Raw genomic sequence first — 13,753 nt, 5'->3', positions numbered from 1 at the left:
AAGATCCACGTGTTATAAACCTTACCTTCGGCCCGCATTGAAATCAATAGACAGATCACCGATTCCATTGCGATCAATAGGGGCACGCGACAAGGGTGTCCACTCTCACTGCTATTGTTCGCATTGGAGATGGAACCGCTGGCAGCTCAGTTATGCCAACACCACAAAGAACGCAGTATTGGATTCATGGCTCACAGCCTAATGGTCTCAATGTATGCTGATGACATCAAGCTCTATATATATTCGCGAACTACAAAAAAATCTATAACCCATGATGAGAGAAGTCATCCCATTTGGCAGCCACTGGGGGATGCACATCGACTGGAAAAAATCCCTACTATTTCCCCTCACTGACACAACGCGTCCTTATGAAACAGAGTACCCACTTAAATGGGCCACTGAACCAACTAAATATCTAGGAATATGGTTAAGCAGAGACCCAGAGGAACTTTGGTAAGCGAATTACGGACATGCAGTGGAATGGCTTGTAACTAAAACCCAGATATATGGAGCAAGCTCCTACTTTCCTTGGCAGGACGCATTGAGACAGCCAAGGTGGTGGTCCTGCCAAAGATTTTATATCTTTTTCTCATTATCCCACTCCCCCTCATGGTATAATTTTTTAAAGATTGAGCTCAGACATGATTGCGCTAACATGGGCGGGTCAGCAGCCGCGGATCGCCTACAAACCTATGACATTACCCTTCACATGCGGCAGAATGGTGTCCCCATACCTAAAGCTATATGCAAGCTGCGCCAAAGCAAGCTTCTTGCACTTTTGGCTACACCCAATACCATTCTGGCCACGTCTGGCAGCGGAGGTAGATCAGGCTTCCCCATAGCCACTAGAAACTGCAATATTCCTGCCGTACAAAGCACCCAGAGAAGAAATACATTCTCTGGAATGCGTGCGCTGGCCATGGGAGGGTATCTAACGACAGACAGGCTCTGACACCCTATACGCACCATCCATGACACTAGCAGAGAACCCCTCCTTTCCTCCACTACACAACAAGGGGATGGCATGGCGTGCCAAAATGCTGAATATATACGTACCTCTGCAGGCCTTCTACCCAGGCAGGCAGTTTCTCCCCCTTCCTACCCATGCTGTGGCACCCACAACCACCCAACTAGACACTCTACTTTATTACCACATTAGAGCGACCTGCAGAAGCACAAACAGCGCATCCCAGGATCCCCCACTGGTCAACACGGCGCTTGAATACACCCATACAGACATAGCACAGCGCAAACTCCTAACCAGACTCAACTCATTAACACTAACAGCATCCCCACTAGACACTGAAACGGCCCGCTGCGCCTGGGAGGTGGACATGATCACAAGACATAGATGGACCATTAGCAATACTGTTGTAACCAAATTGAGAGACTCTCCCCCAACTACAGATTAAGGTTGATACCTACACAGACTATATCTCACCCCAACAGCTCTTCACAAATTGGGCTTGACTTCCGACGTGCGATGCGCGCGATGTTCTGCACCAGACGCTGCATTCGTACACCTAGCCTGGACATGCCCGCAAGTAGCTGGATACTGGCAGGCAGTATGCAACATAATAAGCGGTATTGCATCCAAACCTATTGGACCGACCCCGTTTGTTTGCCTACTAGAATATGTTAAAGAGGACCCGGACGCCAGCCGTTGACTGGTGGCAATGCTGCTGGCCAAACGTAGGGGGCGATACATTGAGGTCGCAATCCAGCACCATCGACTAAGGCATGGCTTACCGATGCAGTTCACTTCCAGACGCACCTGACCGATTACTGGAACCTCACTCCCCCAGCGAGCCACCCACACACTATCTGGGATCCTTTGGTGACGTATCTCCGTCAGCTTGATGACACTGACACACAACCACGCTCTCCAAATACTAACTCACAACATGAAATACATTGGGACCCCACACATAGACACAGTAGAACCCCATCTATACAACACTGGTTGCCGATTCTGCACACCACATATTCTATATATGCCTCAGCAGAGACCCGGGTGGTTATTACAGGCTCTGTCGCTACACGAATGTACAATATTGTTGTCATAAATGAACAATGCCTAATCTATTGTCCTGGAGCAAACTAAATTAATGCCTCTTTTGAAATATGAATAAAGTTTAGTAAAACCCAGTCTCCCCCCCCAAAAAAAGGTAAGTAGAGGCCAAGGCCCAAGAAAGCATGATGAGTTCAAGTTTACCTGTCCTGGAGGGTCCGGGCGCAGAGTTACCTTACGCGGCGGTAGCCTTGAACGCTACCCATTAAAGTCAATGGGAAAGGTACTTGTAAGAAAAAGACTGCTAGGGGGAACTGGGGGTCAAGTCTGGCAGAACTCAAGGGGGGCGGGACTCGGCTCTTGAATGTATCAGGGCCTTGTCTGGCGGTCAGTGAGTTAGAGGCTCTCACAGTTCTTGTTGTACTAGCAGAAGAGGCATGAGAAACAGAGCAGGGCCATTCTTGGTCTGGGGCTGGCCTCTCTCGGAGACCCTCAACGTGCAGGTAAGTTAAGGCAGTGGTGGTATTCTGACTGAATACAAACAAGCCTTGGTGCTTGTAACTGACGCCGGCACCTCGGCGAAAGGTGCAGGGCTGCTCATGGGGGTAATGGCGACTTCAAACTTATCAATGGGATAGATCTGACCTCCTGGAGCACAAAGACCTCTTGCTGGGGGCGCATCTCCCTTGGTGGGCCCGGGGGCAGACAGAACGGTGTACACATTAGCTGAGGTCAGTGCATGTTAATGCAAGGGAGTGGCTCCTCCACTCTAAAGGAGATGTTGCAGGGTCGAGCAAGTGCTGGGCAGAACTCCAAGGGTTGAGGGAGGCTATTCCTCTTCTGGATGAGTCTGTGCCGATGATTGAAGGAAGAGCAGCAGACAGCCAGGGTTTTGCGCCAAAGTTGATGTTGATCCACAGTTCTCACATCTTTGGCTATTTTATGTCCTTCTTCTTTCAGGCAGAGGAATCTGAGTTCCTGCTGTCAGGGTGCCACCTAAATACTAAATTATGGGGCATTGCCGACGAGAACACAATGGTGTGAGAATATAGATAGGGTAATGATCACGGAAAGGGCGGTGTACGCTAGCAGGGCTTGCCCGAGGAAATGGAACAAGATCTGGACCCCATGGAACGTATACAGGGGTGATATTTGTGAAACCTTACCGGAAGACGATCCAATAACGTCTGACGAGGAGGGGGAGGAAGATTAGAGAACTTGGGGATGAGAAGAGTGGAATTAGGGACAGGGATTGGGGTAGACCTTGGAAGTTGGGAGGGATGAGACAGAGGGGCGAATAGGGCAGGGACACAGAAGAGATTCCATCTTACACGTATCCTCAGTAATAAAAGATGCGAATGACCCTGCGGACATATGTGCAGACAAACTTTCCTGACACCTGCCACGACACGATTAGTGCAGATTCACTTCAACACTTGATGACCTAAATGTGATTTCTTTGTTGATTCTTACGTTGTTTATTGTTAAAAAAAAAACAAAAAAACAAACCTAATCAAATTAGTAAACTACTTGAGATTGATGTACCGTCACTGTAGTACGAAGCAGCCGAACCCCAAAAAGGGAGGCCACTGTACGGAGTTGTCCAATATATATACTATTGTCGCGACTGTGTAGCGGCCGGCCCCCTGGATTGTAGGCCAGAAGCTGTGTAAGAATGTATGGTGCAATAAAGGTTTAAAAAAAAAAATTATGGGGCATTAAGGGGAGTGAACGGTAGGAACTATGGGCTACTTACCCTTGGGGTGACAACACCCCCAAATGACCACTTCCTGTGGGGAGTGGGCATAACCCTGCCCTAGAGTTCCTAATTCCACCAAAAACAAGATGGTGAAACCCTTCCATCGTGGCGCACATCAGGTAGCCCACCTTAGAGGTGTGACTAGCCTGGAGGTGCAACATGCCTACTTGCATAGCTAATTTCCCACCTGTCCTGGTGCCAAATGGACTTTAGGGCAGGGGATGGCCTCTACCAAGTCTGAGGGAAGCCAGGGTTGTTTAACAAAGGCAGCAGGGGCTTTGAAGCCCCTGGCCTTGATAAGCTAAATCACTAGCCATCCTGCTGGAGGAGATGTGAACACCTTCCTCTGGAGCAGGCATTGTTTCTGGCCTCAGGGAGTGTTGGTTCTCACCTGCAGGGGGTCAGAAACTTGTCTCTGGTGACAGGCTGGACAAGACTAGTCAGCCAGCACCCTAGATACTGACAGGTTTTTCAGGGGGCACCTCTAAGCTGCCCTCTGAGTGCATGTCATAATAAATCTACCACTGGCAACAGTACAGATGTATTAAGACAAGGTGTTTGATGCCAAACCCCATGGGTTTCAGTAAAGCCATCATGTAGCTGGGTAACTCGTAATGACTAGTGCCCAGTACATATACTTAAGATTGTTTCCCTGTTCACTTGTCCAATGTAGTAATTGAACTAGACAGCACAAGGGTATAGCTCCTCATGCAGATATACCCTTCTTACATATAATATAAAGTACCATGCCTTAAGGCTTTAAGGCCTGCTGTAAAAGTGGCATAAATATATTACATGCAGTGACTTTGGCATTGCACACAGTGAGTGTGCCATATCCTGTTTTCACTCATGGTTTGTACCATGACATGCAGTATGCTATGGCAGACTATATGCAATTTGTATGGGGGTTCGTTTGGATGGTACACTACATGCTCCAGCCCTTAGGGGCCCTCTTTAGTGCCAGGCCCTAGGAACTAGGGTCTTACAGGTATGCTACAGTGTGTGCCAATCATGTTATAGTTAGACCATTTACCTTGTTTTTTAGGGAAAGAGCTCTGGCACTGGGGCCTGTTTAGCAGGGACCCCAGGGACCCAGTGCACATCGGTCGAAAAACATCAGGACTAGTGGCAACCATTTGGGGTGACCATGACAAATAAGGGGCCCTTTCCTACAACCGTCCTCTTATTTGACTAATTTGGACCAACATCTTTTCTACACTCTCTAGGATACTACAAGGTCCAACCGAATTCTATCCACATATTGCCCTACTCGGCATCCTGGAGGATGTGGGAAGACCTTGGAATGAGGGTATACTAGTGAATTTTGGAGTTACCTTGGATAAACGCGCCATAGCACAACATTGGAGTTCCGCCCTGGCCTCCTCCCAGGCTTAATGGAGAAACGCAATAAACTGGTGTGGCAAAATGAAGGAACCGCTTTACTCTGCACAGGGCTACTCCCTTCCATACTTCATTGTGCATTAAACTTGTACCTGAATAGTGATGAAAGGGGTAGTTAGGCAGGTGTGAGAAAGAACTAAAGTACACAACTTCACAAGGCTGATGTAGGAAGAAGAGATATGCAATATAAAAAAGATGTGACAAAAAACGTTTTTTAAAGAAATGCAGAAGTCCACAATTTTTCTAGCATTCTGCACGCATATTGTACATATTATCTAGACTGTTAGGAAAATATGCTTAAAAGTGCACTGAACTTGGAGAACCCGCTATGCATCAGTCCAAGGGTGTATTTATTTGGGTCCTTATCTGCTGCTCTTTGCATTTTTAAACCAGATCCTAGACCCTGCTGCTGTGCCCTGAAGGAGAGGAAGCGGTACTGTTTAGAACAAGAGAAGACTTCCAGTCTTGGAAGAGCAAATCAAGGCCAGCCCAGCTTCCTGCAAGATACTGTGGGGCTAATCTGCACAAAAGAGTTGGACCCCCTGAACTGTGGTACCCTCTGGAGACATTCCTGAGGGTCCTCCCACATCCTTCACAATCCACAACACACTGAGTGGAGACCAGGTAGATCAGCAGCTGGTGTCACCTTCTCACTGTGAACGTGCACAGGACCTTCCCCCAACAAAGAGAAGCCATGTTAACTAGATGCAGAAACACAAAAGAACATATGGGCTTGGATGCACCTTCAACTCTAGTTTGGACACGGGTGCTTGAGGCGTACTAATTTTTTGGGACTGTTTATTTTGAAAATCAGCCACATGGGCTCAAACCTACAATAGTTTTCACATTTGCATCCAGGACTAAGAGAAACTAGTGCAAAGGGTGGGCATAACATTTCCAATGGAAACATATTGTATCTTTTTCTTTGGTACCTTTGCCCCACTGAATACAATTTTTAAATATTAACATTAATAATGTTTTGAGCCACCTATGAAACAGAGAGACAGAAATTATTCAATGTGTCAGACTAGATTGCGGGGCTGTTCAAGCCATAACGCATTGTTCACAGGATCCCATATAATGTTTTTTTCAGGAGACTAAACTCTATTCTAGTATTAGCGGGTGACGTCCCGCAACAGACTGCTATGAATCCTTCTGGCTGTTTGTAAGTATCCTATTCCTCCACATATAAATAAAAGACTTCTTTTTCTTAAAGATATATTTTGATTTCTTTTTATATAGCCACCCTTCGCCAAGAAACAGTAAGTTAAATTCACAATAGAATAGAGATAGGAAAACACAACAAAATAAGGTAGCCATTTGATGGCAGAACGAGGGAGAAGGGGGAAACAACACAGCATTTAGCTGAAGAAAGCAATAAAGTTATTAGAGTCAGCTGAGATTAGAGTCATATGGTATTGGAGTACTTTCCGTTTTTTTCCTGCAAGTCAAATTCAAAGGCTTTATTCGAGGATTTGTCTCATAAAAGCACAAGCATACATTTGAAAAACATCATTAGACAATTGTTTCCTCGTTAAATACAATAGTTTTAAAAAGATTAAACAAACATACACATTTAATTAAAAACAAATAGGTATAAAACTTTGATACATAATTACACAAGTGCCAGGAGAGATGCTCCATTCGGTGTACTCTTGGGAACAGCCCTCCGTCTAATAGACCATGCCCAACCCAAATACTTAGCTGTTGCTAAAACTACAGGCATATGAGTGGAGGTGCAAATGATTCGTAAGGCCTCGACACCCCTAGATGTCCCTAGATTTTTGCAGACAGGGACTAGCCAGACTTTCCTCGGGATGGCATAAACTTTCAGTTTTTTCCTACAAGTAATGAGGGTGAGAGTAATGCCTGTATCAGCAGGGGCAGAGTAACAGACAGATGCTGCAGTGCTCGGGAAGATTTAGCAGTTTCGAGGATTTCTATGACAGTGCTTCTCCAACCTCCTTAGATATTTAGAGGATTGGCTAGCTATGGAGGTGGTCTAAATGAATTGTTTCTTAAGCTAATCAGTCAATATTGAATAGTACCCTATAATAAGCCAGTGAAGTTCCTTGAAGATGGATGTGATGCGGTCATTGATGCGATCAAATTTCCAACTAAAAGAGAGGAGACATGTATTAGAGTGGATTACTGCTTATATGGGGATAAATGATGACTTCAGGTCAGGGCAGCCTTTCCACTCTATGTATGTGAGAGGATAAGTGCATTAGCTTATTAGCTGGACAGGGAGGGGGACTTTGTTAACTTCTTAGGATAGTACAGGGGGGAGTTGTAGATTTGGTAAATCAGTTAACGTGTGGAATGAAAGATACCAAAGAATTAAGGGTGGTTCAAAGCGCTTTTACAGACAATGCTAATGCGAGGACAAATCATGTCCATGGAGTTCATCAATCAAATTTGGGTGATATTGAAATATTGGGGGGGCCCTCAAGTATCAACGCTGAAGGAGTGGAGGGCATGTCTTGATTTATACATGATTGCGGAACAGGTAACATACAAGGCCAGGGGCTGTCCTCAGAAATTCCGGAAGATATGGGCACCATGGATCAAATACTATGGCCTAGAAGTGGTGGGGGAGGTGGAGGAGGGGGGATTGTAGTTTGGGGACGTAGGAAAAGAGCCTTGAAGGATGTAATGTTAGTTACCGTTACCCATGAACAGTGTAACCATGACCCTGTATTTTTATATGACCAGGTGGCTCAGACCCCTCTTTGGATCCAACTAAAATTGACATTTTATTTGTACAATTGCCATATATGTTATTGTGCTTTGACATCAATGGTGCATCGTGTATTCATGCTTTGTTTGAAATTTGCTTTATTTAAAAATATATATATATATATATATTTATTTAAAAAAAATTGTGGGTGATATTTATTTCTGTTTTTCAGAGAGAACAACTCCATTGTGGGTGAACTGAGATGTAGAAAATGGTCAGACCAGACATTTAGGGCCTTATTACGATGTTGGGCGGACTTGAGTGCGCCTGACACCATATCGGTTTGAGAACCGCCCGACCATTGGTCGGCGGGTCAGCATACCTAATTAGAAGGCAACCGCACATGGTGTGGTCGCAAATTCCCATTTCCCTACGTAAACCGGCCATGGCACAAGCTCCCATAGGGAAATGGAAGTTCCTGTGAATCCCTGCCCCACGGTGCAGGGATTCACAGGGGGCACCATAGGTGCCCCTTCAGCCCCAGCCGGAGGCCACAGGGTGAAGGGGGCCCTGCTAGGGGCCCCCAGTGTTGCTTTCTGACAGGCATTCCATGTAAGAAAGCCCGTCATAGAAGAAAACTGTCATCGTAATCCCAACGGCGGAAACGCCATCCACTGGGATTACGTGCCGGCCTGTGACCGGCTCCTTTAGGTTGTCGGAATCCAGCTGGAATAACCGTCCGGTTTCAGTTTCAACCGGCTGCACTGTAATGCGGCGGTCGAAACTGAAACCGCAATGAGTCTCGGAAAGCCCTGAACCCTCATCACAATCGGGTGCATAGTGGGTAGGCTTGATGAGAGTGGCTGTCGATTTTACCCGAGCAGGTGTTAGTCAGTCAAAAACATGATCAAAAAGATAGAACGGTCATGATTATACCATGGCTTGACATTACGTTTATTTTAATTAATTGTGTCATACACATTCCAAGTTCCAGTCTACCACCTCTTAGAGTAAACCTTGTTTGCTCATCTTTACTGTCTGTTGAGAGTCAGCACCCAAAAGAAGTTGATTATCCAGTTCAAATGTATTAGCACCGTCTGATCTGTGGCTCTGAGGTAAATATGGTCCCCACTTTTCCCAAAAAAACATACCAGCCATTTGTATATGCTTTAAGATTATGCAAAGACCCGGACCTGAAGCTTAAATAGAACTTTATATCAAATGTCTTGTATTCATCTTTAAAATAGCCACTCGGTCTTTGTTTCCTTAAATTACCAGTCAGGAATCATTAAGGCAGCTCTGGAACCAATTTAAATTACTTTCCTCCTAATGAAATTTAATAGTGGCGGGTAACAGAAATCACACCGGAGCTGTTACTCTCAGAACACCAGTTACTCAACGATTGTGTTCACTTTGTTTGAACAATCCACAATCCTTTTCTGAGAGAGACACAATATCTGGGTAATTAAGTCTACAAGCTTCAGTTGGAAAATGTCTCCTTATTTTTTCGAATATGTCACCGTATTCCTACAGTAGGTCTTAAAATTCATGACAGTTTAGTTGTTCCACTTAAAATATAACGGCATCCACGGTTTCAATGATTGGTTTCGAGGATCACATCCAATCAAAACCCAGATTACAGGACGTGTTTCTTCAGGACATAATAAGTGTATTTTAATGCCCTCCAACCTGGTATCCAAAAATCCAGGATCTCTTTTGCTGGTTAGATCTAATGGTCAGTTTTTTAACAGATCCTCAAACGGACACTTACACGATCATTCAAGGCTAGCGATAACAATCTCTATGATACCCAAAGATGATTCTTGGTAAGTACATGAAGACAAATATATGCGTAACTGGCATCAGGATCCTTGAGATCCTTCAAAACAGATTCCCATATCATGAGGAGATTGACAACGCATTGATATTACTCATATACTTGCCAAGAATCATCTTTAGGGGACAAAAGCTGGTTTTAGGTGAATTTCCTAATTTTTGTACCAGATGGGAGAATAATATACTGGCCATAGTTAAAAAAAAACATGCCAGGTGGCAACCATTGTGGTAAAGAATAGTAACCACCATGGAAATTGCCCAGTAAGCGCTGACTTCCCAAGACCCAGTAAAAATACTACCACAGACATGACGACATACAAGACAGAGTGTAATGCAGATGTGATATGCAACAGGGGTCACTCGTGGTATAATTTATCCATTACTTTTATCTTCTCATACATGTAGGTTTTTTTCCGAAAATGAATGCAGAACCACAAACTAGAATAAAAATAAAGAAACAGCACCTGGTAACGACTAACATGATTGAACGCGAGTACTGTTTAGAATACATAGAAAGCCGTTTATGGTAAGGGTAGCGCTTTGGGGCAGAAGACCTTCATGACGTGTTTATGCAAACATGTTAGACTGATGTTTGTGGATACAGGGCCAACCAACAGGTTGGATACATAATAAGTACATCTGGATGATCCTCTCTGAGTGGTTTGGGTACTTATGAACATGATTAACCTAAGAATGCATACATTACTAGTGACAAAAGTGCAATTCTGTTCACATTATTGCCTACATCACAGAAATACAGAGCAATTAATAATCCTGTATTTTCCTGATGTGGCTATTACTCAGGAAATAGATTTCCGGTTTGGTAACATTGCAAATCTACCTTAAAAAGTAGCCTAGTGCTTGAATGACATATTACCATATTCACAATTGCTGGTCAATATATGCGTGAAGACACACAGATCGTATGTTTGGTGTTTATTATGTTTACAATGTCACATATTTTTACTTTCTTGTTTGCTAATTAAGGAATATGTTTTGCTGTGGCCAACTCTAAAACATTTTCATTAGTCTGTGTTTACATTTCCTGCAGAAATGAAGGGCCAGTGCAAGGCCTTTTTCTAAGGGCTTGTGTGAAATATAACGTAGGCTGAACCACTTTTAAAAGAATAACTTTTTTCAGTCACACAATTCTGTGTTATGTTCAAAAGGTGATGCAACAAATACATAACGACAAAATGGTTCATTAGGAAATAGAACTATTTCCTACCAGTGGCACTGCAGATGGAACATTCGCTTGGCACAACAACTAATTTCCACACGTCATGTATGATGCTTGCATACTTATTTCTCTTGCTGGTGCAATAACATAGCTATAATAAACAAACTGCCACTTATTCACCTTTCTCTAAAATATTTGCAATATTTGACACCAGATAGTGGTTCAGCAGGTATTAAGTCAAACCTAAAAGAGTTGAATTCTATTTTGATATTATTTTATCCTGCAAGGAAGTTTACAGCCGCCCAGTTCCGGTGTGCTGTGCATGCTGACAGACATTAAGGAAATTCTAATACATACAGCAATCAAACCACTCGCCGTCACCACCCTGTTGGCGCCGAGCCTTAGACTACTAGCCCTAGAGCAGCAGGCTCTGAATTCACTTGTGGCCACTGAATCAAGGCCAGAGAGAGGAAACAGAGACCCCCTAGGAGCCCCAGTTGCAAACTCTGAACGCAACCCTCAGACCCGGCATGCAGCACTGGCATTAGGTGCCCATTTTATGATAAAAACGACTGTCCCTTCATAAGCAATCTGTAGGGCAAGACCTTACCTTCTCTATTTCCTGTTGGGGCATCTCCCTCCTTGTAGTCTTGCAATTAATCAGCAAAGGGGCAAATTCTGCACATTGACCAAGTGTCCCTCCTGAATCCTGCACCTCACTGACATATACCGGTCACACCAGCGTCTTGGGACCCCAAACGCAACCACAGCAGAGCCTGGATGCCACGGCGCCCGGTCTACTACGGATTCAAAACAAGAGGCACTAATTACCAAGGCATGCTCAGAGACCCCGGAGCCACAGAGCGAGTGCAACTGTCAGACACTACTCACTGGAGCTTGCACAAGGACAGCGACGTTAATGAGCATGCGCACAAATGAAACACTTGTATCCCAGTTTATTAAGCGTCCCGTCAAAACGCATGCATGCAATGAACACACATTCGAGCAGTACTACAGCGGGGATTTAGAGAAAAGAACGCCAGTGCCTTTGTTTTATAATATTAAGTGTGATCTGGAAAAAAGCAGGGTATGCGCGGACCAGCAGAGGCAAAGCTGCCACACGGCCACTTTATTCGAAACACCTTTACCCAGTCAATGCTTTTTAGCCACTTAAATTAACAGTTTCGCATTAGCAAAGCCAATAGCCCAGGTTCGAATATGATAAAGCATGCAGACGGCATCTGTACAGTCTTACTTTTCGTTAACACTCTACAGGCATAACTATTAGCATTCGCTTGTTCTTTTCTCTTTAGTAATTAAGCTGTGTTGTTATACTCGGGGCTTTAAGTGAAACGGGTTTTACCGGTGCTGAGCACCAGCAGGTTTTTAAAGGGGACCTCCAAATGGGTCTCTGTCGGGCTCTGTTTTGTGCCCTGGCACAGGCGGTCCTTTTTTTCCGGACTGCAGTGACAGCAGGCACATGGATGTGCGCGTGCTCACACTGCTCACTAGTGGAGAAGTTACGGCATGACGTCATGCCAGGTGAGCGTTGTAGGGGAAGGGAAATCCTTTAAGAGAGTCATTTTCTCTCTAGATTTCCCCTCTTTTGAAACTCAGGAGCAGCAACACTACCGTGGTGTCACCAGGGCTTTAAGTGGAAGCTTTTTCAATATTATATACAAGCCATAGTTGCTGCTTGTTTATCTAAGACAATTAACAACCATTGACAAAACAAGCATTTACAATGCAACGGTTTCGCCTTTGGAAAAGTTAGAGCTATTGGCAATGTAAATGACAATGCCATTTATTTATCTGTTTTCAAAACCAACACATAAATACAAATTTTGTCATTTACAATGCCAATAGCTCAAACTTTTCCAAAGGCGAAACTGTTGCATTGTAAATGCTTGTTTGGGTTGACCTCCATTTGCAATAGAAATGTCATCTAACTTGGATGTCTACTGACAGAAACTAATTATTTTCAGCTTTGACATTCATCCTACAGTTATAAAAAACAGAAGTCTTTTTCTGAGATGCTGTTTTGAAAAAGTACGCAATGTAGAGAATGTTATACATTTGCCATGCAGGCTACAGGACGTCTCTGCACATAATCACACAAGCTAAACATGCTACAGGCTGTTAGAACTTAATGGATGTTAGTTCATTTATGGCACAATCAACGAATCTTGTCTCAGCTAAGTCGTTCAGTCTTCTACAGTTTAGTTTTAGATCCGTATCCCCTTACTTATGCCCACGTAGGTTACTTTTATTTTTAAAATACCTTTCCAAAAGTGGAAACCAAAATAATCCTCCCTATTGCCCAAGTATCTATAAAAAAATCCTGAACTTGGTGATAAAATTATGAGCGTTCACAAGCCTACATTCTAAAACTTTGATTATCCAGGAAAATACAGCCATGCGTAACGTGCTGTGTTTACACAAACTAATGCATTGAAAACAATAGCTAAAGACTCTTATGCAAACAAAAACTACAGTTTGTACGAATGGTTATTAAGAGGAGTCTTATTTCTTGAGTTGGGGCGATGATGGTGCGATTTCAGGGAGTGATCTTGTACATCAGTGTATGAAAAAAATGTGCGTCTAAACAAAACAAGTCAGGTCCCGGGCCGTGCTGTGATTGGCTGACGTCACGGGGGTGTCCCGGGCCGGCAGCCAATCACAGCGCGGCCCGGAAAATGATGTCACTGGGGTGTCCCGGGCCTGCAGCCAATCACAGCGCGGCCCGGGACACACGGCAACAAGGGGCGGGGCTTAAAAAAAGACCCAGAAACGCCCCCGAATCGCGTTTTCTCTGGAAAACGTGATTGACGGCCAATCTCTTCCAATGGCTAGCCTCCATTTATGGAGCTAGCCAATGGAAGAAGG

The 13,753-nt window shown here is 44.3% G+C and overlaps 1 protein-coding gene across 3 annotated transcripts in view; it reads right to left on the bottom strand.

The window, feature by feature from the left end:
* LOC144785353 (uncharacterized) overlaps nucleotides 1-11,723 on the bottom strand; it is a 223,466-nt gene extending 211,743 nt beyond the window's left edge. The window contains exon 1 of one of the 3 annotated variants that reach the window (XM_078664310.1): nucleotides 11,478-11,723. In XM_078664310.1, coding sequence (XP_078520436.1) covers nucleotides 11,478-11,501 — 24 coding nt within the window. In that variant the 5' untranslated portion in view covers nucleotides 11,502-11,723. The remainder of the gene's footprint in view (nucleotides 1-11,477) is intronic. The other 2 variants (XM_078664308.1, XM_078664309.1) reach the window with 2 other exon arrangements.
* Nucleotides 11,724-13,753: the final 2,030 nt, after the last annotated feature.

This window comes from Lissotriton helveticus, chromosome 10 (genome assembly GCF_964261635.1).
Source record: "Lissotriton helveticus chromosome 10, aLisHel1.1, whole genome shotgun sequence".
Classification (NCBI taxonomy): Eukaryota; Metazoa; Chordata; class Amphibia; order Caudata; family Salamandridae; genus Lissotriton; species Lissotriton helveticus.
Note: the sequence above shows the minus strand (reverse complement) of the source record. Positions and strands in the feature narration are given on the sequence as shown.